The sequence below is a fragment of the Typopeltis vanoorti genome, chromosome 5, assembly GCF_054136105.1.
Source record: "Typopeltis vanoorti isolate ZY-2024b chromosome 5, IOZ_Tvanoo_1.0, whole genome shotgun sequence".
Lineage (NCBI taxonomy): Eukaryota > Metazoa > Arthropoda > Arachnida > Uropygi > Thelyphonidae > Typopeltis > Typopeltis vanoorti.
In genome coordinates this window covers 124,711,984-124,739,227 of record NC_143553.1, presented here as the reverse complement: position 1 = coordinate 124,739,227, position 27,244 = coordinate 124,711,984, and the positions used below count along the sequence as shown (strand labels likewise).

Genomic DNA, 27,244 nt, shown 5'->3' with positions numbered 1-27,244 from the left:
CACTCCTCCTTCTTTTTTACTTAGTTTGTCTTCACAAAAGACTACATATCCAGCAATGTACGAAAATTCAATGATGAAAGGTGTGTTGCATGAAAAGGTGCACAAAGTCTGTTTTCCAGCAGGTAGAACAAGCAGGATGGTTAAAGCATAGATAAGAGATGTATATGAGAAAAGAGTTGGTAGTTGTCACAAATGATTTGATTGGTAACAAGAGTAATGTAAGGAACAATATCATGAGGCTGTTAAGAAGAGTGAAGGATAACTGTGGTAGGTAAGGTAGTCAGCATATTGCCCAGGTATGATAGTGATTGAAGTTGAGAAGGCAAGCGAAGATGGTGAATGGTATACTGGCAGTCGTGTGCAAGGTCTAATTTATTACATTAATGTTTTAAAGACTAAAGTACTTAAAACTTTAATGTAATAAATTAAATAAGTGTAATTAGCAAATGTAATATAATCATTATCGTTTTGTACCCGAGACATGACATGAGACATTTTCTGGTAACAAATGAACATTATGCTCATTTGTTAAATGTACTGACAAAAGCATCTTCAGTGTTCTCCCCAGAAATTTTTACCAGCTGGGTAGAATGAAGCATTAGCCGAGAGTACAAAAATTTTGAATGAGTTAAGAAAGACCCTTTTTCATAACAAATTAATATAGTAATTTTATTAGAAATTACTTCAAACAAGGATAATATTTTATATAGTAATTATAATAAATTTAGTTTAATCCAAGTGTGAGCAAACAAAGTTTGTGCCTGAAAGTATCTTCAGGACTGGGGTGAGGTGGTACAACACCGGGCAACTCGTTGCAAAGGTGGAGCAAGATAACATCACTCCTATCTCAGTATCTCCCATAGTGCAAAACAGATCTCCTTGCGGATATGTATGTTATGCATTAAGGGGAGGGCCACTACCCAGACTAGTTTCGACCTTTATTGAGGTCTCTTCAGTGGGAGCCCTCCCCTTAATGCATAACATTATACATATCCGCAAGGAGATGTGTTTTGCATTATGGGAAATTCTGAGATAGGAGTGATGTTAGCTTGCTCCACCTTTGCAACGAGTTGCCTGGTGTTGTACCACCTTACCCCAGTCCTGAAGATACTTTCAGGTGCAAACTTTGTTTGCTCACACTTGGATAAAGGATTAAACTAAATTTATTATAGTAATTATTATAACAAACAAGACTAGGATTTTTCATATTTTCTCATTAAGTAATGAAAAACCTTGTAATGCTCACAGCTTAAAATTCTTTACATTAATTCTTCTCTTCTTCTTAGAAGCCCACTTATCAGCAGCTTTTTTGTAATTAAAATCTGTTGGATCTGGTCCCTCCAGTGAAATCAGTATCACATTATTTAGAGTGTTCTGACTGATGCGATCCTCATACAGGTTTTTATCCTTTTTAATGCAGAGAAACCCATTTCACATTCAGCTGTGCTTACAGATATGGCCAGTCCAACAGCAGCTAGTTTTGCTAAATTTGGAAAAGACATCTTTGAGCTCAGATGTTGTTGCTAATTTCAGCAATATTTGTTTTGGATCTAGATTTTTTGTATGAATGGCCATTAATAATTTTTGATGCAATGCCATTCTAGTTTAGTACTTTTATAGTTTAAAACTGCAGGACTTCCATTTCTAGAATAATAATCAAAAAGAATCTCAGAAGCCTCATGTTAATCATGACTTACTGCATTGTCTTGAAAAGCAGGAAATGATTGCCATGTCTGGAAATCTTGCTTCTAGGTGTTTAATAACTGTGCCTATGTATTCATCATATTGTAGTCTTAAACGTAATAACATTAGAATCTGAATAATCAATGTGAAGGTCTGAGCATTCACCTGAAAGAATACTGATGAAGATTTTGAAAATGACTGCCAGAAGTGGCTTTCAATAGCATGATGGATAGTTTTCTGGCTTCTAAGACTGGCTCTGTTTTGGTTAAGTCAACATCTTGCCTTTGCCATGATCTAGACAAGTTAGATAAATGCAGTAGCACATCTGAAAGCATCATTAGTGAAGCTACGAAATTGTATGTTCTGGTATATTTACTTAAACCTTCAGCTGTGATATTATTTCGTTCGGGGGCCTCTCTTTCCAGTGCAGCTATAATACTCACCATGCATTCTCTTAGAGGCTGTATTGCAGGATCATTAGACAGCCATCTAGTGTCACTTGCCATTTTAAGTTTAATCTGAGGACTGTTCAGTATATTTTGGATTTGGGTTAAACCAGCCATCCTGACTGAGGAATTCTGGAAGAAGAAAAACAATTGCCTTAAGATATTAAACATGACTTAGTAAGGCACTTAAGCAGCTGTTTGGGCACTAGCAAGAGCCAGTCGATGGTTTACACCAGGGGTGGGGAACCCCTCACCCACGGGCAAAATTTTGCCCGCGATTCTATTTCAATTCGCCCCTTTGCTGATATACTCGAATGTACATGTAATTAAAATTTTATAATTATTTAAATTTATTATAATTAAATTTATTTAAATAATTAAATATACAAAATAAAAAATAACTGTATTACATAAAATATGATCATCATACGTCTGGCAACCATCAAATCGAGACCAGCCATTCAAATAAAAAGAAATTAGGAGCATTTCTCGCCGGCAAAGTTCAGACTTTCTCTGATTGGTTGCTTTCCAATTACCGCCATGACATTTTCCTGTGTGTCAAAACATACTGACTTTATTTTTCTCATGCGGTACTGCAAGTGCCTTGTAATTAACCAGTTGACAGCTTTATTCAATTTATTTTTTTTAATGACAAGTTGTAGTGAAAAGCGTAAAAGAAGTGGTGAATGTGCTCTGTTTTGTGAAAAATGGACAGAACTATACTTCTCTATTGACATTAATGACAAGTGCATTTGTCTTATTTGTAGCGAACATGTTACAGTTTACAAAAAAATATAATTTTGAACGACATTATATGAGTAAGCATAAGAAATATGAAAATTTAAATGGATCAGAACGTTTAGACAAGATAGCGACTTTGGAAGAAAATATAATCTAAAAACCAGTCTCTTTTTAAAAAGCTTATTCAGGAAAGACCATCTGTAACTCAAGCTCGTTATGCGTTTGTTGTGTGAACAAATTGCTAAAAAAATTTTAAAACCCATAATGAAGGTGAGTTTGTGAAAGATTGCATCCTTACTGCCATCGAGATTTTATGTCCAGAAAAAACTGAGTTTGTTTAAAAATATTAGCCTATCAAGAAGAACTGTTTCTGTCCATATTAAAGATATCGCTGATGACATCCAGACTTCTTTGAAAGTAGATTCAGCAGAATTTGTGTTTTACTCATTAGCCATCGATGAGACTACTGATCTGTCAAATACTGCACAAATGGCTATATTTATATGGGGAATAACTGCAGATTTCAATATACTAGAAGAATTTCTTGCTTTAAAATAAATGAAGGAGACAACTAAAGGTGAAGATTTATTTGAAATAGTCAAGTCAGCATTAAAGGATTTTGATTTACCGTATGAAAAACTGAGTGGTCTCGCTAAAGATGGTGCTCCATCCATGGTAGGTCGTGAAAAAGGGCTCGTGGCTCTGATTAAGAATGATTTAAGAAATGTCAATTGAACCCAAATACTCTAATTGTGTTCCACTGCTTCATTCATATGGAAAATCTATGTGCAAAGTCACTCAAGATGAACAGCATCATGAATGTTGTAATAAAGGCCGTTAATTTGATAAAACGTAAAGGGTTGAACAACAGGGAATTCAAGGAATTTTTGCAAGATCTTGAAGCCGAATATATGGACTTATTGTACCATTGTGAAGTTAGGCGGCTAAGTAGAGCTCAAATGCTCAAGCAATTTTATGAACTTAAAGACGAAGTGAAAATTTTCTTGCACATTAAAGGTGTCCCCATTAAAGAATTGGAGGATGAAAAGTTTCAACATGATTTAGCATTTTAGTAGACATAACTTGTCATTTGAATAATCTAAATTTGAAATTACAAGGCCCCAATCAGCTAATGACCTCTTTGCTCACTCGTATCAAGAGCTTTGAATCGATGCTTCAATTATTTCTTACCTAACCGAAAAAAAAACCTTTTACACATTTTCCGAAATTAAGAGAACACAATCCAAAATCAACAAGTGAGTATGTTGATGAGCGTCAAAGTGTTTTGAATGAATTTCAAAGGAGATTTGAAGATACAAAAAATCCAAGAATTGAGTTACAAATATTTGAAACACCTTTTGATATACTCCCTGAGGAAGCTTCCGATTCCTTGCAATTAGAGTCGATTGATTTGCAGTGTGATAACACTTTGAGATCAAAATATAGTAATCTGTCTATATTGGACTTTTACAAATCTATTAATTCTGAGAAATTCCTCAGAATTTCTTAGAATTTATTGCTATAATAAAGTTCTCAGTTAAAATAAAATAAATATCATTTTTTAAATAAATTAAATATAGCTTTTGCTTGATTGTTATAATTATATCTACACAATTATAATTAAAAGATACCATATCAGATGAGAATGTTGCACATTTACTTATTGAGATATGTATTGCACACTACATACACTATATATAAGAGTTAAAATTTGCCAGTTGCCCGTGGGAGTTTTTAAATTAGCAGTTTTCGCCCTTGATACTAAAAAGGTTCCCCACCCCTGATTTACACAATGACAGTTGACCATGAGTCCATCTGTTTTATCTTTGGGCAGTTTTGCAACTCCCTTTTGCTTTCCAATCATGGTCTGGTTGGCCTAGGATCTGCCCCATCAGATCCTAGGCCAACCAGATTACAAGTTTTTAAGCCTAGACTGTCAAGGGTTTCAATTACTTTGTTAGTTATAGTCTCAGCTTTGCCATCAATGATATTGCAAGTTGATGCAAAACTAACCCTGACCTCTTTTCTAAGTTGACAAACATTTAATATACGCAATCAGCTGTTTTAAGACTGAGATGTTTGTAGTCACATAAAACACTGAAATAATCTGCAGAATGTATATTTTTCAGTATTTCAGATCTAATTTCTGATGCTAAAGTATCAATCAACTCTTGCATTATTCTTTCTGAGGTATAATGTGCATTTTTATCAAGATTAAGATGTTCTAAGTAGGAACAGCCCATAGCCTTGCAATGCTCGAGCAATTTTTCAAATAATGTAGTATGTGGTAAGTCATTTTTCGCTAACCAATACATAGATCTTAAAGCTCCCAGAAAAGCTGAGAAATTGAAATTGAATTTTCAATTTGCCCTATTCCAGTTTCTTCTAGTATACGTGTTTCAATTATATCTGAACAAGAATCAGTGTGCTTTGTTCATGGTCAACCAAGCTTTCTTTTCGAAATCTTGTGCATGGCATAGTTACCCAAGTCACTTCTTTGTTTGTGGGTCATCTCTTCCCGTTTCATACATGTTGAACACATTATTCCATTGTCTTTCACCACTTACCAATGGAATTTTTTAGTCCACTCACTGTTAATAACTGATAAGCAGTGTTTAGATGCACATTTTACATTTGAGAGACTGCAGAAATCGATTATTCTGTTGTTGGTTTGGTGTCTTTGCTACTATGCTTATCAGTTTCATCTTTCTTAAAATAACTTAAGAATGTGGTTTTCTGACTTGATGTTTTACTCGATATGGTGTAATTTAATAAATACAAAATATCATTGTTATTAAATTAATCAGAACAAATCACTGAATTGTGCACTGACAGTAATACCCAAGACACATAACGCGTGTTATGTTGCAATTTTACTATTTATAAGTATTAATTACAAGGAATGGGAATGGGTATCACTTGAGACCGACATCATAGTCCTCGAGAGTTTCGAGAATTCCCCGAGATCATAACTATATTTGATGGGCAGGCCTATTTTTTTTTACAAAATAAAATATTAAATACTTGACTCATCATCTTCAGACAAAAACCATTATTAAGAAAAATAAATGTAGATCTTTAACATCAAGTTTTGCCTTCAATTCGAATTCGCTCAATTTTCACAATTTATTACTTTCAAACATCAAAATTATGTCTCTTTCATAAAAGATCTTCTTTGCAAGCGATGCTGTTGTATTTGAGATCCTGATTTTTGTCTTCCACGTATGGATTGGTGTGCATCAAAGTGAATATCCAAAGCTATTAAGATTGGAGTGCAATGCAAGAAATTGAGCTGGTCTCATGAGACTCTCCGGTTTGATTTCTCATCACTATTAATTAAAAAAGTCTTAAATTATTTTTCCATTCTTGCTCATTATTTAGCCATGTCAATTCACGACATTAATTAGCCGGGCGGTCAGTAAAATCAGCCAGGCGGTTTGCCCATTCAAAAGGTCCTGGGGAGGACATATTTCTTTGATTGAAAGTTTTGATGGATTTATATGTTATTCAACAATAATATGAAAGTAACGTGTGTAGTTTCATGCATTGATTTATAGTAGGATTGTTACTTCTGGTGATGACAAGACATCAAGATTAGTCTCAATAGAGAATTGGTAAGAGAGGACTGTGTCATCTATTCAGAATATTATAGTTCTAAATAGATTTTGAATATAGGATGTCATACCTTTCTGGAGTATGTATCTAAATAAATGTTTTTCTGTCACTTTATATATGCATATTTTATTAGCATCTTTTTTATTTCAGTCAACAGGATTGCTAAAGTTATTTTACACAATAGTATGTAATCTTTTATAATTTTCTGTAATACAAGATTAATAATTATAGTGATTTTTTTTTCTTTTTTCTTTCTTTTTTTTTTTCCCCACAAATCCAGAATAGACCTTCCTAATTTGTTTTTTATATTTAGGTACTAGTGCTGCTTCAAACAGTACACATGAATATCTTGGCTGCAAAGAAAATACTGTTACTGAGATTGCTGTACAAAAAGAAAGTTCAAATAAAGTAACAAATTTGCAAGTTGGGATAGGGAGATCTGGAAGCTTAGAGCCTGCTTTGGAAAACAAAGAGAGTGTAATTAGTGTAGGAGCAGAACCAGCTGTATTTTTAAAATGCTTGCAGATAACTGAAGCATTGCAGGATAAGCTTTTGAAGAACAACAGTTTTTGTCCTAATACTGCATCATCTTGTTTGGTAGATTCATTGAAATATGAATGTGAAGAAATTACTTGCTGCAGCAGCAATAACGCATCTGCTACCAGAGATTTTGCTTGTACAGGTGGAAATCCTGCATTGATTTCAGAAAAGTATCTTGATGTAGAAAATGAAAAATTATCACAAGCAGCGAGTACTTGTTCAGACAATAAAGTGAATCTCAGTTCATGCAGTGGATCAGATTTGAAATGCAATATTTCTGCCAGTTATGATAACAGTTGTAATTCTATAGAAAGTACTCATAGCACTGATTTACTTGTCACTAAAACAGAAGAAGAATCAAAGAATTTTGCAGATTCTCTTTCATTAGCTTTGTGTGATAAGCAAGAGATTCTAATGCATCCAACTGGATTAACTAATAATGCATCCAGTATGTATCCCAGAATACCTGGAGTGCCACAGCAACCACGTGCACCAGCTGCGCCTTTTGTACCATCATCGGTTGGTGCATATGGAATTGGTTCTTCACATTTATTATCTTCACATCATGTTCCTTCAATTGGTGCTCAACCTCGTTCTCACTTGGACCAGCACACTTTGCACTCTACAGCATACAGGCATCTTTTGTCTCAGCATTCGTTACTTGCCCCTCAGTATGGCTTAGATGTTTTGTGGCAACAAAAGTATCCTCAGTTGAACCAGACTCAACCAAATTCTTGGGTTGTCGGTCACTATGACGAACTTAGAATTGAAAGGGAAAGGGCTCTTACCCAAGAAAGGTTGAGGCAGAAAACATTAGAAAGGTAAGCATATTAAATTTGTAGTTTGCTGTTGTATCTTAAATTATTTTACAGTGACGTAATTGAAGTATTTTTCCATGTTTCAGTTTTTCTTACTAATATAACTTTCCCTTTTAAATAGCATTTTATCATAAGTGTTGCCCTTGAAATTTAATTAGGAAATTTATTCTACCATTTAAGTTATTCATGAGTTTACACATTTATTGCTGAAGACTGAGTCATGTGTAGAACTATGTTAATGCATTATAAGGAAGCTATTATATGGTCCTATTATATTATTGGGGTTATAGGTATTATATTATAGGGGTGCTTAAGGGTCAAAGCTGTATAACTGAGAGGAGACCTCCACATAGCCTTTAAAGGAATGCGGAGAACCGACCAGGGCTTCTGACCTAATGTCCAATCCTCACCTTCTTGTGGTGCACCCCTGATGGGTATCTATTTGGATACTGAACGAACGAGGATGGGCTGGCAATTTCGGATTTAGCCGACCAAATTGTATTCTTATTGTCTTAAACTAAAATAAAAAATGATGGTACAACATGACAAAATTTCATGCCAGCTGAGGCTTCGCCCGGTTAAACAAGGCCCCCGTTGTTTTCACCAGGGAACCAGGGCGAACAGCGAAAAGTCAGCTACTGGAACAAATCTGAAAACACACCCGAACTCAACATCACCAGAGTTAAAGATCGGTACTATCAACATGAGAAGCCTGAATGGCAAAGAAATGGAGCTAGCTGAGGAATTAGATAAGTACCAGATCGACATAATAGAGGTGACTGAAACAAAAAAGACAAAAACTGGTGAGATCTTTCTGAGCAATAAATGCAAAATCTTATATTCAGGCAATGACAATCAAGGAAAAGAAGGAGTAGCCATAGTATTCAACACAAAATACGAGGCTAATCTTCTTGAATGGCAGTCAATCTCAAGTAGAGTAATCTGGGCAAATACGAGAATGGGGAACTGGACAATGAGACTTATTTGTGCCTATGGTCCCACAGAAGGTTCTACTAAGGTAGAAGTGGAGGAATTTTTTGAGGCTTTAGAAAAAGCAACTGACACAATGAAAAAGGAAAAGTTGGTCCTTGTTGGGGATCTAAATAGCAGAGTAGGAAATGATTGTGAGACATACAAAAATATTTTGGGAAAATTTGGAGAAAAGAGCAAAGCTAATAATAATGACAAATATCTGTTGGATTTCTGCTCAGGCCATGGACTGGTTATTACAAACACTATGTTCCAACATAAAAATGTGTAGAAATTCACATGGAGAGAAGAGGCAAGGAATAAGAAAAGTCTCATTGACTATGTTATTGTTGATAGTGATGTTTTCTCCCTGGTGCAGGACACCAGAGTGTACAGAGGATTTGAAATTGGAAGTGATCACTATTTAGTCTTGAGCTGGATTGAATTGAATTTCATATTGAAAAGAATAACATATAAGAAAGTTTTAAAGCGAATAAAAGTTGAGCAGCTCTCAGATGTGAACTGTAGAATAAAATACACAAAGATTATTAAAGAAAAAATGAAAGAGTTTGAGAACAGGAATCAAACCTTGGAGAATCAGTGGCAAGCCTTGAAGAAGGTCCTGATTGATTCTGCCAGAGAGGCATATGGTGAGGTTATCTGCAAGGATAAAAAAATCAGAACTCCCTGGTGGACACAGGAAGTTAAAGAGGTAGTGAAGGAAAAGAAGAAAGCATATCAAAAGTTCCTGTCAAATAAGTCAGCTTGTGCTCTTAGAGAATACAGAGACAAATGCAAGAATGCTAACCACTGTGTAAAACTAGCTAAACAAAAGTCATGGGAGGAGTTTGGCAAGAATATAGAAAATAAATATCAAGAAGGTGGTAAAATATTCTGGAGGTTGTTGAAGAAGCTTGGGAATGGAGGAAAGAGATGATAAAGTTAACATGAAAATGGGAGAAAAAGATATCCTTGAAGTATGGAGTAATTACTTTGAATAACTGCTAAATGAAACAAGCAGTGATGATAGCACAGTGGTAAAAAAACATTGATCAGACATGCAGTCAGGAATACATATCCATACTTGAAGTAGAAAAAGCCATCAAAGGCTTGAAATGTGGAAAGGCAGCAGGGGTAGATGATATTCGACCAGAAATGCTGAAGTATGGTGGTATAAGAGTATTACAGTGGCTGCACTGGATAGTTCAGAAAGCCTGACAGAGGGACAAATTCCCTATGATTGGAGTAGAGCTCTCATAGTACCCATATATAAAAAGGGAAATAAAACTGAATGTGAGAATTACATAGGTATTTCCCTACTGAGTGTTCCTGGGAAGATCTATGCAAGTATACTTGAGAAACGGTTGAGAAGAATTGTGGAAGAAAAGCTTGGTGAAGAACAAGCTGGATTCAGGCCAAATAGAGGCTGTCAGGATCAGATCTTCACTTTACGACAAATAGTCGAGAAAGCATGGGAATATAACAGAGATCTGTATTTAAGTTTTGTCGATTTGGAAAAGGCATATGACAAGGTGCCAAGAGAGAAGCTATTCAATACGCTACAGTTATATGGTGTCAATGGGGCATTATATCAAGCAATACTTAGTCTTTATTTGAGTTGTAAGTCAGCAGTTAGAATTGAAGGAAGTACAGGAAGATGGTTTAATGTGAAATCTGGTGTGAGACAAGGATGTACATTATCCCATCTGTTATTCATTATCTATATGGATCACATAATGAAGGAAAGTGGTATTAAACACGATATCAAAATTGGAGATGTTAACATCAGTTCTTTGCTTTATGCGGATGATGTTATACTTCTAAATAAATCCGCTACAAGTCTGCAAGATTCTCTGACTAAATTGAATAGCTGTTGTAATAGATATGGTATGATGGTCAGCAATAAAAAGACAAAGACAATGAAAATAAGCAGAATCATTGAAAATGTCAACTGTGTTGTGAATGGAGAACCTGTGGAACAAGTGAAACATTTCAGCTACTTAGGCACGATTTTTACTGAAGATGGTAAATTAAATAGAAATAGACAACAGAATCGGCAAAGCTGGTATGGTAGGAAGTTTAATTGAATAAATTCATATGGAATAAGAGAGAAATTAGTCGGAACACTAAATTAGTTGTATACAAGACAGTGTTCAAACCAGTTTTAACTTATGGATCTGAGAGCTGGGTCAGAAGTAAAACACTTGACGAAAGACTAGAGACTGCAGATATGAGAGTCCTGAGAAAGATTATAGGCGTGAACAGATGGCATCAATTACAATATCATATTAAAAACTAGGATATTAGAATAGACCTTGACATTGTCAACATCCAGGAATGCGTTAGCAGAGCTAATCTCAGGTGGTATGGTCACTTAAACAGAATGGACAAAGAAAGGTTAGCAAAACAAGTGTTCTCTGCCAGGTTGGCAGCAAAACGACCCAGATGTAGGTGGATTGACACGGTACAAAGTGCCTTAGACGATAGAAATATAAGATCTGATAATATTGGAGTCTTGAGAAGGAACAGACTGATTTGGAGGAAAATCTACAATTTTCCTCCAAGTCAGTAATGATGTAATTTTTTTCATGTAGTACTGTCATATCCTGTACACCCCTTGAGGGTACATGGCAGGAATTTGATGATGATGATTATATGGTCCCTAGTAGATTTTTACTTGGTTGAAATGTAAATTATATTTCACAAGAATTTGCTTATAAGATGCACTTTTTTCCTTTGAAAATAGGTCTGAAAAACAGAGTGCATCTTATACGCCGATATTCAGTTTTTTATTACTTTCATTTCTGGAAATTTTCTCTGTTCCGAATAAAGCGATTTCTTTCTTGCAGTGTGTGAGAGCATTCCAGTTACGTAGAGTTCAGTGGATGCTCATGCGTTGTCATAGACGATCACAGCTGTGTTCCTGTTGGTTTAAACTTTCCAATCATTCCAATTGACGGTTGTGTTGTGAACGGTGATAAATTTCTGCCGTTAAATTTTCTCTAAATTTCTTGGCAAATTATGGCTGAAAAACATCCGCATTGCTACAATATTGTATACAAGCTACGTGTGATTTCATATGCTAAAGAACATATAAACATGGCTGCAGAGAGGCATTTCGGGCCACCCCAAACTGAGAAAATAATAAGAACTTGACAGAATCAGGAAGAGGATCTAAAAAAAGCAACTCACAATAAACATAATCTACAAAGTGGAACTGCAAAATGGGCAGAACTTGAGACAGAACTGAATACTTGGATTTTAGACCACAGAAAAGCGTGAATTTCATCGATTCGTCATTAACGCAAGGAAACGAGAAAATTTTAAACTTGGTCAAATAGGAAGCATGGACAAGGTTCCGCTGACTTTTGATGTGCCCTCAAACAAAACTAGATTTCAAGGGCACAAAAAGTGTTATTGTTAAAACTTCTGGGCACGAAAAAACTCACCACATTGTTGTTTTATCCTGCTTTGCTTATGGGATAAAATTTCTGCTGCTATTGATTTTTAAAAGGAAGACTCTACCCGAAGAAAAAAACTGCTTAAATTAGTGCTTGTACATGTTCACGCAAAAGGCTGGATGAATGGAGGAGAAGGAATAAAATTATGGATAGATAAAATTTGGTCTAGGCACCCTACAGGACTGTTGAAGACGCCTGCCCTTTTAGTATGGGATCAGTTTCGTTCTCACAGAACAGATGTTAAAAACTCAGCTGTAATTCCAGGAAGTCTAGCTAGTCAGCTTCAACCTTTAGATGTCTGTATTAATAAACCATTTAAGGGATTTATGAAGGGGAAGTAGAACAGCTGGATGCATTCTTCAGATTTTGAGGTCATGCCATCAGGAAGAAGGAAGAGGCCTAGCATTTTTGCAAATTTTTGAGTGGGTCAAAGCTTCATGGGATGCTGCGAAAACTGAGACAGTGGTTAAGCACTTCTTTAAGCAGTTTTTAATCGTTTATCCAAGTGTGAGCAAACAAAGTTTGTGCCTGAAAGTATCTTCAGGACTGGGGTAAGATAGTACAACACCAGGCAACTCGTTGTAAAGGTGGAACAAGCTAACATCACTCCTATCTCAGTATCTCCCATAATGCAAAACACATCTCCTTGCAGATATGTATAGTGTTATGCATTAAGGGAAGGGCCACTACCCAGACTAGGTTTGACCTTTACTGAGGTCTCTTCAGTGGGAGCCAGGCCCAAGTGGAGATACTAGGCAGAAGCATTAGCAAGGTCATCTCTACGTATAGGAGTTGCCAAACTGTGTGCCACCTTTTTATTAAATTACTCTGGATTTAGAGAAAGATGTTGAAAGTTTATTTTTCACTTGGTTTGACTATAATAAATTAAGTTTAATCCTTTATCCAAGTGTGAGCAAACAAAGTTTGCACCTGAACGTATCTTCAGGACTGTTGTAAGGTAGTACAACACCTCAATAAATGTCGAAACTAGTCTGGGTAGTGGCCTTTCCCTTAATGCATAACATTATACATATCCGCAAGGAGATGTGTTTTGCATTATGGGAGATACTGAGATAGAAGTGATGTTAGCTTACTCCACCTTTGCAACGAGTTGCCCGTTGTTGTACCACCTTACCCCAGTCCTGAAGATTGTTGAAGCGAACCTTGACATGTAAGGATAAGGAAGTGATTTTGCCTCTTTATAAGGCTTTGATAAGACCACACTTGGATTACTGTACACAGATTTGGTCTCCTGGGTTCCAAGGGGATAAAGAAGCTATGGAAAGGGTACAAAGAAGAGTTACAAAGATTATATCCAGATTACGGGATTTAGATTATGAGGACAGATTGCAAGTATGTGGATTACAGACTGGTTAACAGGAGAAAGAGGGGTGATATGATTGATGGCTTATAAAGTTTTGAATGGGTGTTATAGCATTTCAACTGATGAAATTTTTCTTTTTATGGAAGGTGGGGAGAGAACGCAAGGGCATCCATGGAAGTTAAATTTATTTGCAGTCAAGAAAGATGTAAGAGCTAGGTTTTTCTCCCAGAGAGCAGTGAGTGAGTGGAATAATTTGCCCTCATGGGTAGTGAGTGCATCTAGTGTGAATGAATTCAAGGGTAGGTATGATAGCTGGGTTGGGTAATTTACAGATTCCCTCGATGAGTCCTTGACTCCCTGGAATTTCAGATAATAATAATAATAAAACTATTGGGTACTTTATACAGGAATAAATATTTCTTATGGATAGGGTGTAATTGATGAGATATTATTTAAATAATCAATATTTATTAGAAATCCTGCCAAAGGGTATGTTTTTCGCCAGCCTGGTTGTCCAAGTGGTTATCGTATCCACTCTCCAGTCAAAAGGATTCTGGTTCGAATCCCGCTGTGGGCATGGATGGTTGTGATTGTCTGTGAAAATACTACCGGTGGTGGTGGGAGGTAGATTGTGTTGTTGTAGTTGGTGGATTGTTAAGGTGGAGACAGATAGAGTAGATGCCCTCACTTGATGAGTCTTTGGACTCTCTGGAGGTGTCACCTAATAATAATAATAATAAATTTAACAAATTACACATTTTAGGGTGAAATATTTTTAACAAGAATAGCCAAAAACACTTTTTTGTTAATTTTTAATAGGGTGTACGGTCTCCATTAACAGCCAAAATAGCGGTACATCTTGATTGCATGGACCAGATAAGATGATCAAACAGTTCTTGTGGGATATTTCTCCATTCTTCTGTGAGAGCAATTTTGAACTGTTGAAGTAATTGTGGTGGAACCAGTTGAGCAGAAACGCACTTACCTAAAGCATCCCAGGCATGTTCGATTGGATTAGAGTCCAGTGAACAGGCAGGGCCAGTCCATTCGTTCAATACCTTCTTCCTCAAACCACTCTTGTGCCAAATTTGCATGGTGTGGACAAGCATTGTCATCCATAACAATGAATTCTTGGCCAATTGCAGCAGCATATGGATGAATATAGTTTCCAAAATCTCATCGCGATACGTTTTGGGCTGTTAAGGAACCGTTTCAGATAAAATAGAGATTAGTATGGCAACTTTACTTATTCCAGTCCATACCATCAAACTCCTACCTTGATGTTGGGGTCTTTCACGAACATACTGTGGATTATTTCTTGTTCCACTTTCACGCCATATCAAGATATGTCAGTTATCTGGTTGCAGACTGAACCTGGACTCGTCACTAAAAAATACACTAGCCCAATCCTGATTTGTCCATTTGTGATATTCCTGTGTCCAAATTCTTTGGGGTGTTTTGTGATTTGCAGTAAATGGAATGCAAACCATTGGTCTTCAAGCATATAAACCTATGGCATGAAGATGTCTCCAGAAAGTGATTCCAAAGTCGCGAAATTACGCTTTGAGATACACAACACGCTTGAATGACAACTTGCTGCGTTTGTCAAGCTTCTAATCGACCAATTGCTCCAAGCCATGAATTCTGGGATATCATGTTGCTCTGCCATTTTTAACAAAATAATGGGTGATAGGTGACACAAGTTTAGAATTGAAGTAATAATTATGCACTGTGGAAGTGAGAGCAACAAGCCACACTTTTATATCCCCCCCCCCCCCACATGCTAATACAGCTAAGACACATTTCGACAGTCTTAACATGATTTTGTACACTGTTGTATATTAAGAATATTTTAAAATAAATGTGTTACAGTTAGAAATTATTTTTATAACTTTATAATTTACGAAAAAACCAAAATTCCCCTAATTGTTTTGAGCAATGTAGTAAAATACAGTATGTAAGGTCTTCTTCTTCTACCTAACATGGAATATAGGCCATGTGGCCTGTTCCGGTCTCATGCCATGTCTTTCTTGGTCTTCCGATTCTTCTTTTTCCACTTATTTTGTATCTTTATAATATTTTTGGTAGTCTGCTGTTGTCCATTCGATTTAAATGTTCTAGCCATTTTTGTTTATACTGTCTTATGTAGTAATTAATTGGTTTTATTTTCAGGGATTGATTTCTTCATTTGTTTTGTGGTCCTACTTGGTATATCCAGCTGTTTTTCTGAGCAACTTTATTTCTGCTGTTTGAATTCGTTTTTCATCTTTCCTTTTCATGGTCCATGTTTCGCTTCTGTATAGTAGAGTTGGTTTTGACAAGACATTATATAGTCTGACTCTAGTGTGTTTTTGTACCAGGGATGGCTTAAATATATTATTTATTATGCCATTTACTTTGACAAAGTTTGATATTTTAAGTGTGTCTTTTTCTTCTTCGTATGATAGATCACATCCCAAGTATCTGAAAGTGTTTACTTGTTCTAGTATTTTATTATCTATCACTATTTTACTTCTTATTGGGTTTTCTCCTTTGAATGCCATTATTTTTGTTTTTTCTTTGGATATTGTCATATTATATTGCTTTGAGATATCATTTAATGATTTTAATGATCTTTGTAAGTCATCTTCTGATGTAGCTAATACTATTTGATCATCTGCAAATAGTAGTGTATCTATCTTCATTTGCGGGGTCATTTGTATACCAAATGGGTTATGCTGTTTCCAGATTGTTAATATTTCATTTATATATATATTGAAAAGCAGAGGTGAGAGGGTACATCCTTGTTGTACTCCTCTTGATATATCTTTCCATTCTGAGGTGTGTTCTAATTTAACTGCTATTTTATTTCCTGTATATATTTCTTGAATAGATTGTAAAAGTTGGTTTGGTATGTTTAAATTGGTTAATATTTTAAACAATTTTTGTCTACTAATTTTGTCAAACGCTTTTTCATAATCAATAAATGCCACATGTGTTTCTTTTTGAAATTCTCTTCTCGAGTATGTAAGGTAAATATGTTAAATATGGTATTTAACAGTACCACCCATATTTAAAAATCAAAACCGGTCTGGGAAGTGTCCTGTCCCATAATATTTTTGTATTATGGATACTTCATTCAATTGATGTAAAGTGCTTCTGTGTACATCTAGCCTAGTCATGAAGATACCTAACACTCAGATTTTGTTTACTTATTCTTGGGTAAAGGATTAAACAATAATATAACTTCTCAAATGAAAGCCTACTTTACTTGGGGAAAAGTGGTCATCCATTTTTAGTACATATGCTACCTTGATTGTGCATAAAGATTCTTCATAAAAATATTCTTTCAGTTGCAGACTCACATGTATTAGATGAAAAAATTCTGATCACACTCCTTACTTTTTCTCTTCCAGACATTACTTCTCGCATTTACAAGTTCTTAGAGTATCCAATACTGAATCCATCCTACTTGCTTTTTGTTTATGTTAGGGGTGAATCAGATTCTTTTCTGAAAATGATTGATGCTCTGTTGTTTAATAGATAAATAATACTGTTTATTTAAGGCCATATATTTCATCCCGAATAATACAGTCCATCATCAGTAGCGACAATAGTTAATTACAAAGTAGAGTGCAAATATTAGTGACAAAGTAAAAGCCCTTCTTACTTTTTCAATGGTATAACTGAGAAAATATTGCAATGCTGATAATTCATTAGCCATAAAAAATTATTCATGTGTGATTAAAATAACACTTTCTCGTGACTTGCATATAGAGGGGGGGGGGGGCAGTCGTTCCAATTTAAGTTTGAATGGTGAAGTAAAGCCTCAGCACTTTCTTTAAACAAGCGTTCAAATTTATGCCGACACCAATGAAGTAAGTGTGTTTCAGACCATAGGATGTTGTGGTCTGTATCTGTTCCATGCTGTGGCAAGTTAGATTTTTTTCAATTTACTGTTGCAAATGTAAGATTGATGTTCTTGTATTCTCTTTTCTACAGAGTGTTTAGTTTCTCCAAAATAAGAATGATGACAGTCACAAGGAACTTGGTAGACACCAGGAAGATCTAGGTGAGAATATTTGTGCAGGTTTCCATCTTCAAAAGATAATTTGTTGATAGGAAGAAAAATGGCCGCTAAATTGTATTTCTTAAGAATCCTGGAAATGGGTGATGAGATGCCAGAAATGTAAGGAATTGGAACTCGACATTATTATTATTATTCGTGGCACCTCCAAGGAGTCCGAAGACTCATCGTGGGAGGACACCTATTGTACACTCTCGGTCTCCACCACTACAACCAATCATATACATCAGCACCATCTACTGACCGCCACCACAGCTAGTATTTTTTGTCTGTAAATTGCGTGTGTTCTGAAGGGCCGATTTGTCTGTATGCGGGATGAAAAACCTGAGTTTCCAGGAGAAAAAACACTGCTACCTCCGTATGAGATCAGCTAACTCACCTTCGATTGAAAAAGTTCATATAAAGATTCCTGCCATCATGACGAGACTTGAACTTGGGCCTTTTCCAATTGAAGGGAGCAACGTACCATTTCTTCCAATTGCGCTACGGATGTGCTCAACAAAGACATACAATTTTTATTATTTGAGCTAGGATTATAGGAATTAAAAAGCTGTTGCATGGTCCTTTCTGAGAAGCCATTGAGTTTCATATATCATTTGATGTTTAAGGGTTCCAGCTGTAATACTTCAGGTGTATAACAAATGATATGAGCATATCACAAAGTTTTTATAATTTCCAGTTTTTTATGATGGATTGCAAGTTGATTGCTTTTGAATGTAGTGTCTAGTGAAAGTAGGTGTTCGATAAACTGAAAGAGGTTGAATATCTAAAAAGGACAGTTTATTGTTGTTTTTTTTTCCATTTCCATAGTAAATTTAATTTGTGGATGTAGATTGTTTTATATTCAATTAAAAAAAAAAAAAAGTAGGCAGTGTGTCTTCATTATGCAGCCAGATTCCAAAAACATCATCTATATAATGAACCCAGAATGAAAGCTTAGGGCGCATGGAGGAGAAAAGAATGTCTTCTAAGTGTTATAAATAAAATTTAGCAAGTGTGGGGGAGAATTGACTTTCCGTTGCGGTTCCCTCATTGCAAACCTTATTCTGACAAATAAAATATCTAGAGTGCATGACAAAGTTGAATAGCTTCACTATATCCTGTGGAAATGCTTCTGAAAGTAGATGTAGTGTATTCTCAAGAGAAATATTTGTAAAGACAGATTCTGTATCAAAGCTAACCATTATATCAGTTGGTTGTAGGGAAAAATTTTTTACTTTATCTAGAAAATTAGAATGATTTTTTTAAATGAGCAGGAGTTGCCAATCTGAGCTTTCAATAGGTGTGCTAAAATTTTACTATTTGATAAGTTGGTGAATCTATGCAATTGACAGTTGGATGAAGAGGAATGTCTTTCTTGTGTATCTTAGGTAAACCATAAAACCTAGGGGTTCTAGGAAAATAACTTCTAAGTATTTACTAAAATAAATAAATGCTGGTGAGTGTATTCCTGTAAGCTCTCTGGTCAACTTCTTTATGAAACTTTCATAGTTTCTACATGCAGCTTTGAAATAATGCTGGATTTAATATCCATTTGATTTATATAACTTCTAAGTTTTTCTATGGTGTCTCCATTGAAGCTTACACTTTCATCTAGTAAAGAGTCCAGTTGTCTGTTAGTGGGATTGTAATCCAATTCTTGGTACATTGATTGATCCCATAATAAATAAATAAATAAAGTTTTATGTTTCTTTTATAATTAGCAGAATTCATAACTATAGTGGCATTCCCCTTGACTGTTGCATTTTAAGGATTGTAAGCTTTCATTTCAGCTAAAGTGATGTTTGTAGGTGGAAGCTTGGATTTCAGTAGGACAGTTGAAATTTCCCAAACAAAGTTTATTAGCATCCTCACTAGATAGTGAATAAGTTCTATTCAATGTTGAAGAGGAAATCTAAGTTGGCCAGCTCATGCTAGCATCATCAGATTCATTCTAAACACACCCACATCAAAGACTGAGAATGAAATGATCTCAAGAATAAGGACATTCCCATGTATATCATGTGACAATGTTACTCTGTAGTAAACTTCTGTGATTACTGCTGATGAGAGGATAGGGCATTGCATGAAAAATTGTGTAGGATTACACCATTAGTTCTGTTGCAGTTAACCAGATTCTGTAGAGTGAACCACATTTAGGAAAAGACTATTATTTGACCTGGAATCTGTGTAGTAGCTTGGCTTTCTTCCATGAAATGGTCTTCATCCAAAAAATGTTGTAATAGTCCACTTTTTGGTTGCCCATACTGAATATACTTTTTTTTTTATGTTCTTTTCTTGCCAAGGTAATTTATCCTGTTCTGTTTGAAATACTGGATCCCACATTGATAGGGATACTGTAAACACCTAGGAGAGAGGATCCCAGAGGTTTATCCCAGAAAGGTGGAATTGTTCAGAGGTTTTTAGATACTCTCTGGTTTTAAATCAGTCATGTTGTCTTAGCAGCAAGCTCAGTCTGCTCTGCCTTTTGATGTTGTGTAGAGATATGGTATATGTATAGTCTGGTTGATGAGTGGAAGTTTTTTTTTTTTTAAGGAATTTGGTACGTTTTTTGTTATTACTGTTTTGATATAACGATGCAAGTAGATTCATAAATCTGCCTGCCACGATTCTTATTTTTCTATATTCTTCCCAAATTTTCCATTTTCTTTCTATTTTTCTTTACATTTAACTAAACATGTTTCTAAGGACATATTAACCTACTTACTAAGATTGATATTCATTCTTCTCTCTGGAAATTCCTCTTTAACTTCTTAAGTCTAACTTTTGCAGAAAGCTTCACCACTTGCTTCCTGGTACAGTTATTAATGTATTTAAATTTTGCTGTTGGGATCTCTCTGGTATGTTTTTTTGTTGATGCTCCTAGTGAACTTTTTCTCTAGTAAATCATTATTATTATTATGATTCAGGCCTCTATGGAGTCAAGCCTCATCATGGAAGGCCTATCCTAGAAAACACAGTTTATCATACCACTCCTTGAACTCATTCACTGTTCGTGCTCTTACCACTCTATCAAGCAATGCATTCCATGGTTTACCCACCCCTCCATGCAAAGAAACTACTCCTCGCCCTCTTGCTCATATCTTCCTTTCGTAACTTCCAGGGATGATCCCGTTGTCCTCGATCCTTTCCCGTAATCTACCAAGCAAAAGAACTCCCCAGTATCAACCCTGTGACTACCTCTCAACAGTTTAAAAGTCTCAATCAAATCATCTCTCCTTCTCTTATCTACCAAACTCTGCAGTCCACATTCTCTCAGCCTGTCTTATCATCATCATGAAATTCTTGATATGCATCCTTGGGAAGTACCCAGAAGATTATGATAGTACTACATGAAAAGTTTACATCAATACTAACTTCCTGTTGATAGTTTTCTTCCAAATTAATCTGGTACCCGTCAGAACTCCAATATTGTGAGATTTTATATTTTGGTTTTCTAAGGCACATCGTACTGCATCAGCCTAGATCTTGCTCTTCCTTTAGGTATTTTTCTTTCCATCTTGGTAACATACATGTCTTGCTCACCTTTCCTTTTTTCATTCTGTTTAAGTGATTACACTACCTGACAGAAGCTCTGCTTACACATTCCTGAATACTAACAATGTTTAGTTCCTTCTTAATATCCTCATTTTTAATCTAATGTGATTCTGCCATGGATCCCTTCTATTCATTTTTGTATTCTTTCTCAGGATTCTCATATCTATGGTCACTGATTTTTAACCCAGTGTTTTATTTTTAATACAGCTCTCAGATCCAGAATTTAAAATTTTCATCACTATTTTATATATAGCTACTTTTATGTTTTAACTTCTCTCTTATTATCATTATTATCTGAGACCTCCAGGGATTCAAGGACTCATTGAGGGAGGCTATAAATCACCCAAACCAGCTTAAATTCATTAGATATATACATTAGATGTATGTATTTTAAATACATCAGATGTATTCACTACCTCTAAAGACAAACTATTCCACTCACTCACTGCTCTGTGAGAGAAAAATCTAGCTCTTATCCCTTTCTTGACTGTGAACAAACTTAACTTCCATGGATGCCCCATGTTCTCTCCCCGACTTACATATAATGAAAAATTTCACCATTTGAAATGCTATAACACCCATTCAAAACTTTATAGACCTCTATCATATCACCCCTCTTTTTCCTATTAACTAGAGTCTGTAATCCATATTCTGGCAATCTGTCCTCATAATCTAAATCCCATCATCTGGATATAATCTTTGTAACTTTTCTTTGCACCCTTTCCACAGCTTCTTTATCTTCCTTGTAATCCAGGAGAACAAATTTGCACACAATAATCCAGGTGTAGTCTTATGAAGGCCTTATAAAGAGGCAAAACGACTTCCTTATCCTTAATGTCAAGGTTTGCTTCAATATTGCAATTATCCTCAGAGTTGTATTTGCAACTTTTACTATGTGACCTTTGAACTTCAGATTCCTATCCACCAATATGCCAAGATTCCTTGCCTCCTCAGTTTCTTATAGCATAACCCCGCTAATATAATATACCGCTGGAACTCTATTCACACCAAAGTGCATCTCTTGACACTTACTAACATTAAACTGACAGTTATTTTCCTTTGCTCAAATTTCCAGCCTATTCAAATCATTTCGTAAGTGCTGAATATCAGTGGCATCTGTGATTGCCCTGCCTATCTTTGCATCATCGGCAAACAATTACACATCTGATGTTAGACTCTGCCTGATGTCATTAATGTATAGACTGAACAATAATGGCCCAAGGACTGAACCCTCAGGTACACCACTGGTCACCTTAAACCTGGCAGATTCACACCTACTGTATACTACTTTTTTGATATTTATCTGTCAACCATCCCCTGATGCAAGTCAAGAGTTTATATTCCAATCCCATATTTTCCAGTTAATGCAACAGTCTTTCGTGAGTTATCCTATCAAATGTCTTAGAAAATTCCAACATTATCATAGTGTATCATTCTCTTTATCCAAAGCAGTTGTAACTGTTATAAAATATGAGCAAATTGCTAAAACATGACCTTCCTTTAGTAAACTCATGTTGCTCCTTGCAAATTATAGCTTGTTTGTCTGCCCGTTTCTGTATATGCGAGTGGTTACCAACTTCTCTACCATACCAGAGATACTAATAGGTCAGTAGTTAGATGCATCAGTCTTTACAACATTCTTGTGCAACGGAACTATCATACATCCCTTCCATTCCTGTGGTATCATTCCTCAGCTGTGACTCAAGTTATACAAACATGTGAAAGGCTTAGCCAATTCAGCTGAACATTCCTTTAGCAAATGGGCTGATATTCCATCTGTCCCTATAGACAAATTCTTATCCAGGATATGCAACAGCTCTTCAACCTCATTTTCACGAACCTCTAACTCTGCATCCAATGTAATAGTAGCACTATGCACCATGTTACATACATACACACACCCAGTTGATATATCTTAGCAAAGTGAGCACTCATTAACTCAACAATCTCATTAGCTTCTGACACTAGTGCCACCTGCATTCAGTAAAGTTATTTTTTCACATTCATTCTTTCTTTCTTTCTTTTGCTTACAGGGTTGCCTTTAGCTTGCATGGCCAATTTCTTTTCATATTCCTCTTATTTAGCTTTCCACACAATACTCGTTATTTTTCTGGCCTATGCTTTATATATTTCATAACTCTTCTCACTGTTATTTTCACGATATTCTTTCCACATCATCTTTTTCTTGTGGAACTCTTGCTTAATAAAGTTGTACATCCATTTCACCCCCAACTTATTTATTCTTTGATCACTAGGATACATTCAGATACTGCCTCATTTAAGCATTTTTTCAAAGATTCCCATGCATTGCTGACATTTTTCCCATTTAGTAGCTGATTCCATATAAATTTTATTATATATAAATTATTCCATCTAAATTTTATTATATAAATTATTCAATCTAAATTTATTCAGTTGACTTCCTACCATACCAGCTTTGCTAATTCTGTTGTCTGTATTCACTAAAAATTGTATATAGCTAAAATATTTTACTTGTTCTGTAGGTTCTCCATTCAGGATGCTGTTAATGTTCCCTATTTGCCTGTATTCATTGACTACACTTTAAAACAAACAATGTAAAAACAAAGAGAATTCAACTTTAATACTCATAACCTATTTATTATGAATAAAATTTTGATCTAGTAAAAAGACCATTTTTTATTGGTATATTAGTTAATAAATAAAACTGTGTTAACTCCATAGTTTAAGCAGTTAGCAGAATAAATTCGAATAATGCCATAACAGTGGAAAATCAGCAATGGAACAGAATGGATAAAAATAGATAGAGCTGTATTATTATTATTATATCACATCTCCAGGGAGTCCAAAGACTCATCAAGGGAGGGCATCAACTCTACAACTCTTCGTCTCGTTACACCACCAACCTTCATCATCTAACACCAATGCTATCTACCGCCGACTACCACCACTAGTGCTTTCACAGATAATTGCAAACATCCATGCACACGGCGGGATTCGAACCCGCAGCCTTTTGGCTGGAGAGCGGATACGCTAACCACTCAGCCAACCAGGCTGGCGAGGGTATATGAGAGTGGCTTGTCTCCTTTTATATAAAGTATATATGATGAAATGTTAAAACAGTGGCCTTGTTTAAATAATTACAGTTAGCTTCAAATTACCAACTAAACGTGATTGTATGCATGAGAATAGTAAAAATTATGGCATTTAAAGGGATTCACAAAATTCAAGTCATGAAAAGTTGTCTGGAAACTATAAACTGTTTCTGATTTATTTTTGACCGCTGATTTCAAATATCTATTCCATTTTTCTCTATCACGTAAGGATTTTTCACAAAATGGATCTCAGTTTTACAGTAAAATAGATTTAAAACACATTATATTAAGTAACATAACAGTATTTAAAATTTTCTGTAAACATTTTTGGAATGAAAGTATTGGAAAAAAAATTTTTAATTAAAGTAATTAAAGATTAATCTTCAGTACATGCTTTATATTTCATTTTGGTGTCTTTTTCTTTTTCCTTCAAAGCTTCTTTTTGAACTTTTTCTATGAAATTCTTTTCCCAGGTCATCTCTATGCAACATCCAGCAATAGTCAGCCATCATGTTGACATTCCACCTGCCCTGATACCTTCTTTCCATCTCCTTGGTGGAATCACTCTCCTTGCTCTTCGCTGACAATTCCCAGATTCTCAGGAAAGTAGTCTAAATGACAGACGAGAAAGTGCACTTTTAAGCTCATGGAGCATCTCAAATCCTTGAATTTCTGTAGCATGTCTTCTACAATTATTTTATTGTTGTGGTCCTTTTGATTTCCTAAAAATTTGGTCACCACCTCTTTCAAAGCTTCCATGCTTCTTTTTCAACAGTTGCCATTTTTTCTTTAAACAGTTTATCCTTCATAAGTTTCCTGATGTCTGGAATGATAAAAATACCTTCTCTCAGTTTTGTTTGTAGATAATCCCAGAAATTATGCACAGATGTATTTAAAACCCTCCTTCTTTTGACAAAGCCTTGACAAATTGTTTCATCAATCCCAGCTTTATGCGAAGTGGAGGGGGAAAGGATTTTTTCCCGAGCAACCAAAGTTTCGTGTAACACATTTTTTACTTTCAGGTTCTAATGTGACTCTTTCTGGCCATTTCTTCTTGATCCAATGTTGCTGTCAATCTTGGCTGTCCCACTTGCACAAAAAGCACTGGTATTTGGTATATCCTCTTAATGCATAGCAGTATACATGTCCGCAAGGACATGTATACTGCTATGGTTGCTATGCTGATACTGCTATGGTTGCTATACTGATATGTATACTGCTATGGTTTGGTTGCTATACTGATATGTATACTGCTATGGTTTGGTTGCTAGCTTACACATACTGGCTGATATTATTATTATCTGGGCAACTCCAAGGAGTCAGCAGACTCATCGAGGGAGGCTCTAACATCATGTCAAGAACAACTATTCGACATTCACACAGTATCTATCATACCTTGCCTTGAACTCATTCATGGTCATAGCACCCACAACAGACTCTGGCAGCTTATTCCACTCATTCACCACTCTCCAAGTAAAAACCTAGCTCTAATACCCTTGTTAACCACATTCTTACCCAACTTCCATGCATGGCCCCTAGTCCTCCCACCACCAGTCTTATTTTCAAAAATATCTTCTGGATTAATCTTATAAAAACCCTTCAGTAATTTGAATGTCTCAATCATATCACCCCTTTTCTGCCTATCGACCAATTTTTGCAACCCACACATCTTCAACCTATTCTCATAAGGTTCATTCCACAGACCTGCTATCATCTTGGTCACTCGTCTCTGGATCCCCTTCACTTCCTCCCCATCACGAAGAAACCCTGGTGCCCATAACTGGGCACAGTAGTCCAGATAGAGTCTTATCAAGGCTCCATACAGAGGAACAATAAGACTCTATCTGGCCTTGTTTGTCTCTGCATGTTAAAGTATTTTTCAGAAGCGAAGTGATTTGATGAGCTGATTTAGCCACTTTTGCAATGTGCCCCCTAAACTTCAATTCCCTATCCACCAACACTCCCAAATCCCTGGCCTCATCAATCTCCTGGAGTACGGTTCCACCAATGCGATATACTGCTGCTATTCTTTTCACCCCAAAATGCATAACCGTACACTTTGCCACATTAAATTGACATTCATTTTTCCTAGCCCAGTCCTCCAAACTATCCAAATCATCCTGTAAAATTTTGACATCCTGTGCACTCACAATTGCTCTACCCAACTTTGCATCATCAGCAAACAAGTGAACACTTCCCTCAGATCCTTTCCTATAGCATTGATGAACAAATTGAAAAGTAGTGGTCCAAGAACAGAGCCCTGCGGCACACCACTAGTCACAAGCCGTCTTTTAGACTCAACTCCTGAATAAACCACTCTCTGGTATCTCTCCATCAACCATCCTCCTATCCATCTCACCAACCCTATATCCATCCCCATCTGCTCCAGTTTACTCATTAGGGTTCCATGTGGTATCCTGTCAAAGGCCTTGGCAAGGTCCAGTAGAATCATTGTAAACCAATTACCCCTATCAAGTTCAGCCATCAGTGTGTTATAAAATGTGAGCAAGTTACTGAGGAATGATCTACCCTTCACAAAACCATGCTGCCCCCCATAGAGTATCCCATTTTCATCTATCCAATCCTGTATTCTTTTCTTGACTAATTTCTCCAAGACCTTGACAACGATTCCTGATATGCTAATCGGTCGGTAATTTACAACAGCAGTCTTGGAACCACCTTTATGCAGTGGAACTATTTTCCCCTCTTTCCACCCCCTCGGGACTAACCCAGACCCGAGACTCAAATTAAACAAAATGGTCAAGGGTACTGACAATTCTTTAGCCGCTTCTCGTACAACACGAGCTGGTATACCATCCAATCCCGCAGATGTATTGACATTGAGGTTATGCAATAGACTACTCACCTCCACTTCATTCACCACAATTCCCGTATAATCTACTGGTTCATTCATTTCTGCAATGTCACCACCTGGATGATATATTCTTGCTAAGTGTTCACTCAGTAACT

The 27,244-nt window shown here is 35.9% G+C and overlaps 1 protein-coding gene across 1 annotated transcript in view; it reads left to right on the top strand.

Annotated features, from left to right (window-relative positions):
• The window catches only part of LOC150106785 (uncharacterized), a 602,332-nt gene that overhangs the window by 275,142 nt on the left and 299,946 nt on the right, over positions 1-27,244 (top strand). The window contains exon 8 of the mRNA XM_090393483.1: positions 6,799-7,846. Within this exon, the coding sequence (XP_090249609.1) occupies positions 6,799-7,846 (1,048 nt within the window). The remainder of the gene's footprint in view (positions 1-6,798; positions 7,847-27,244) is intronic.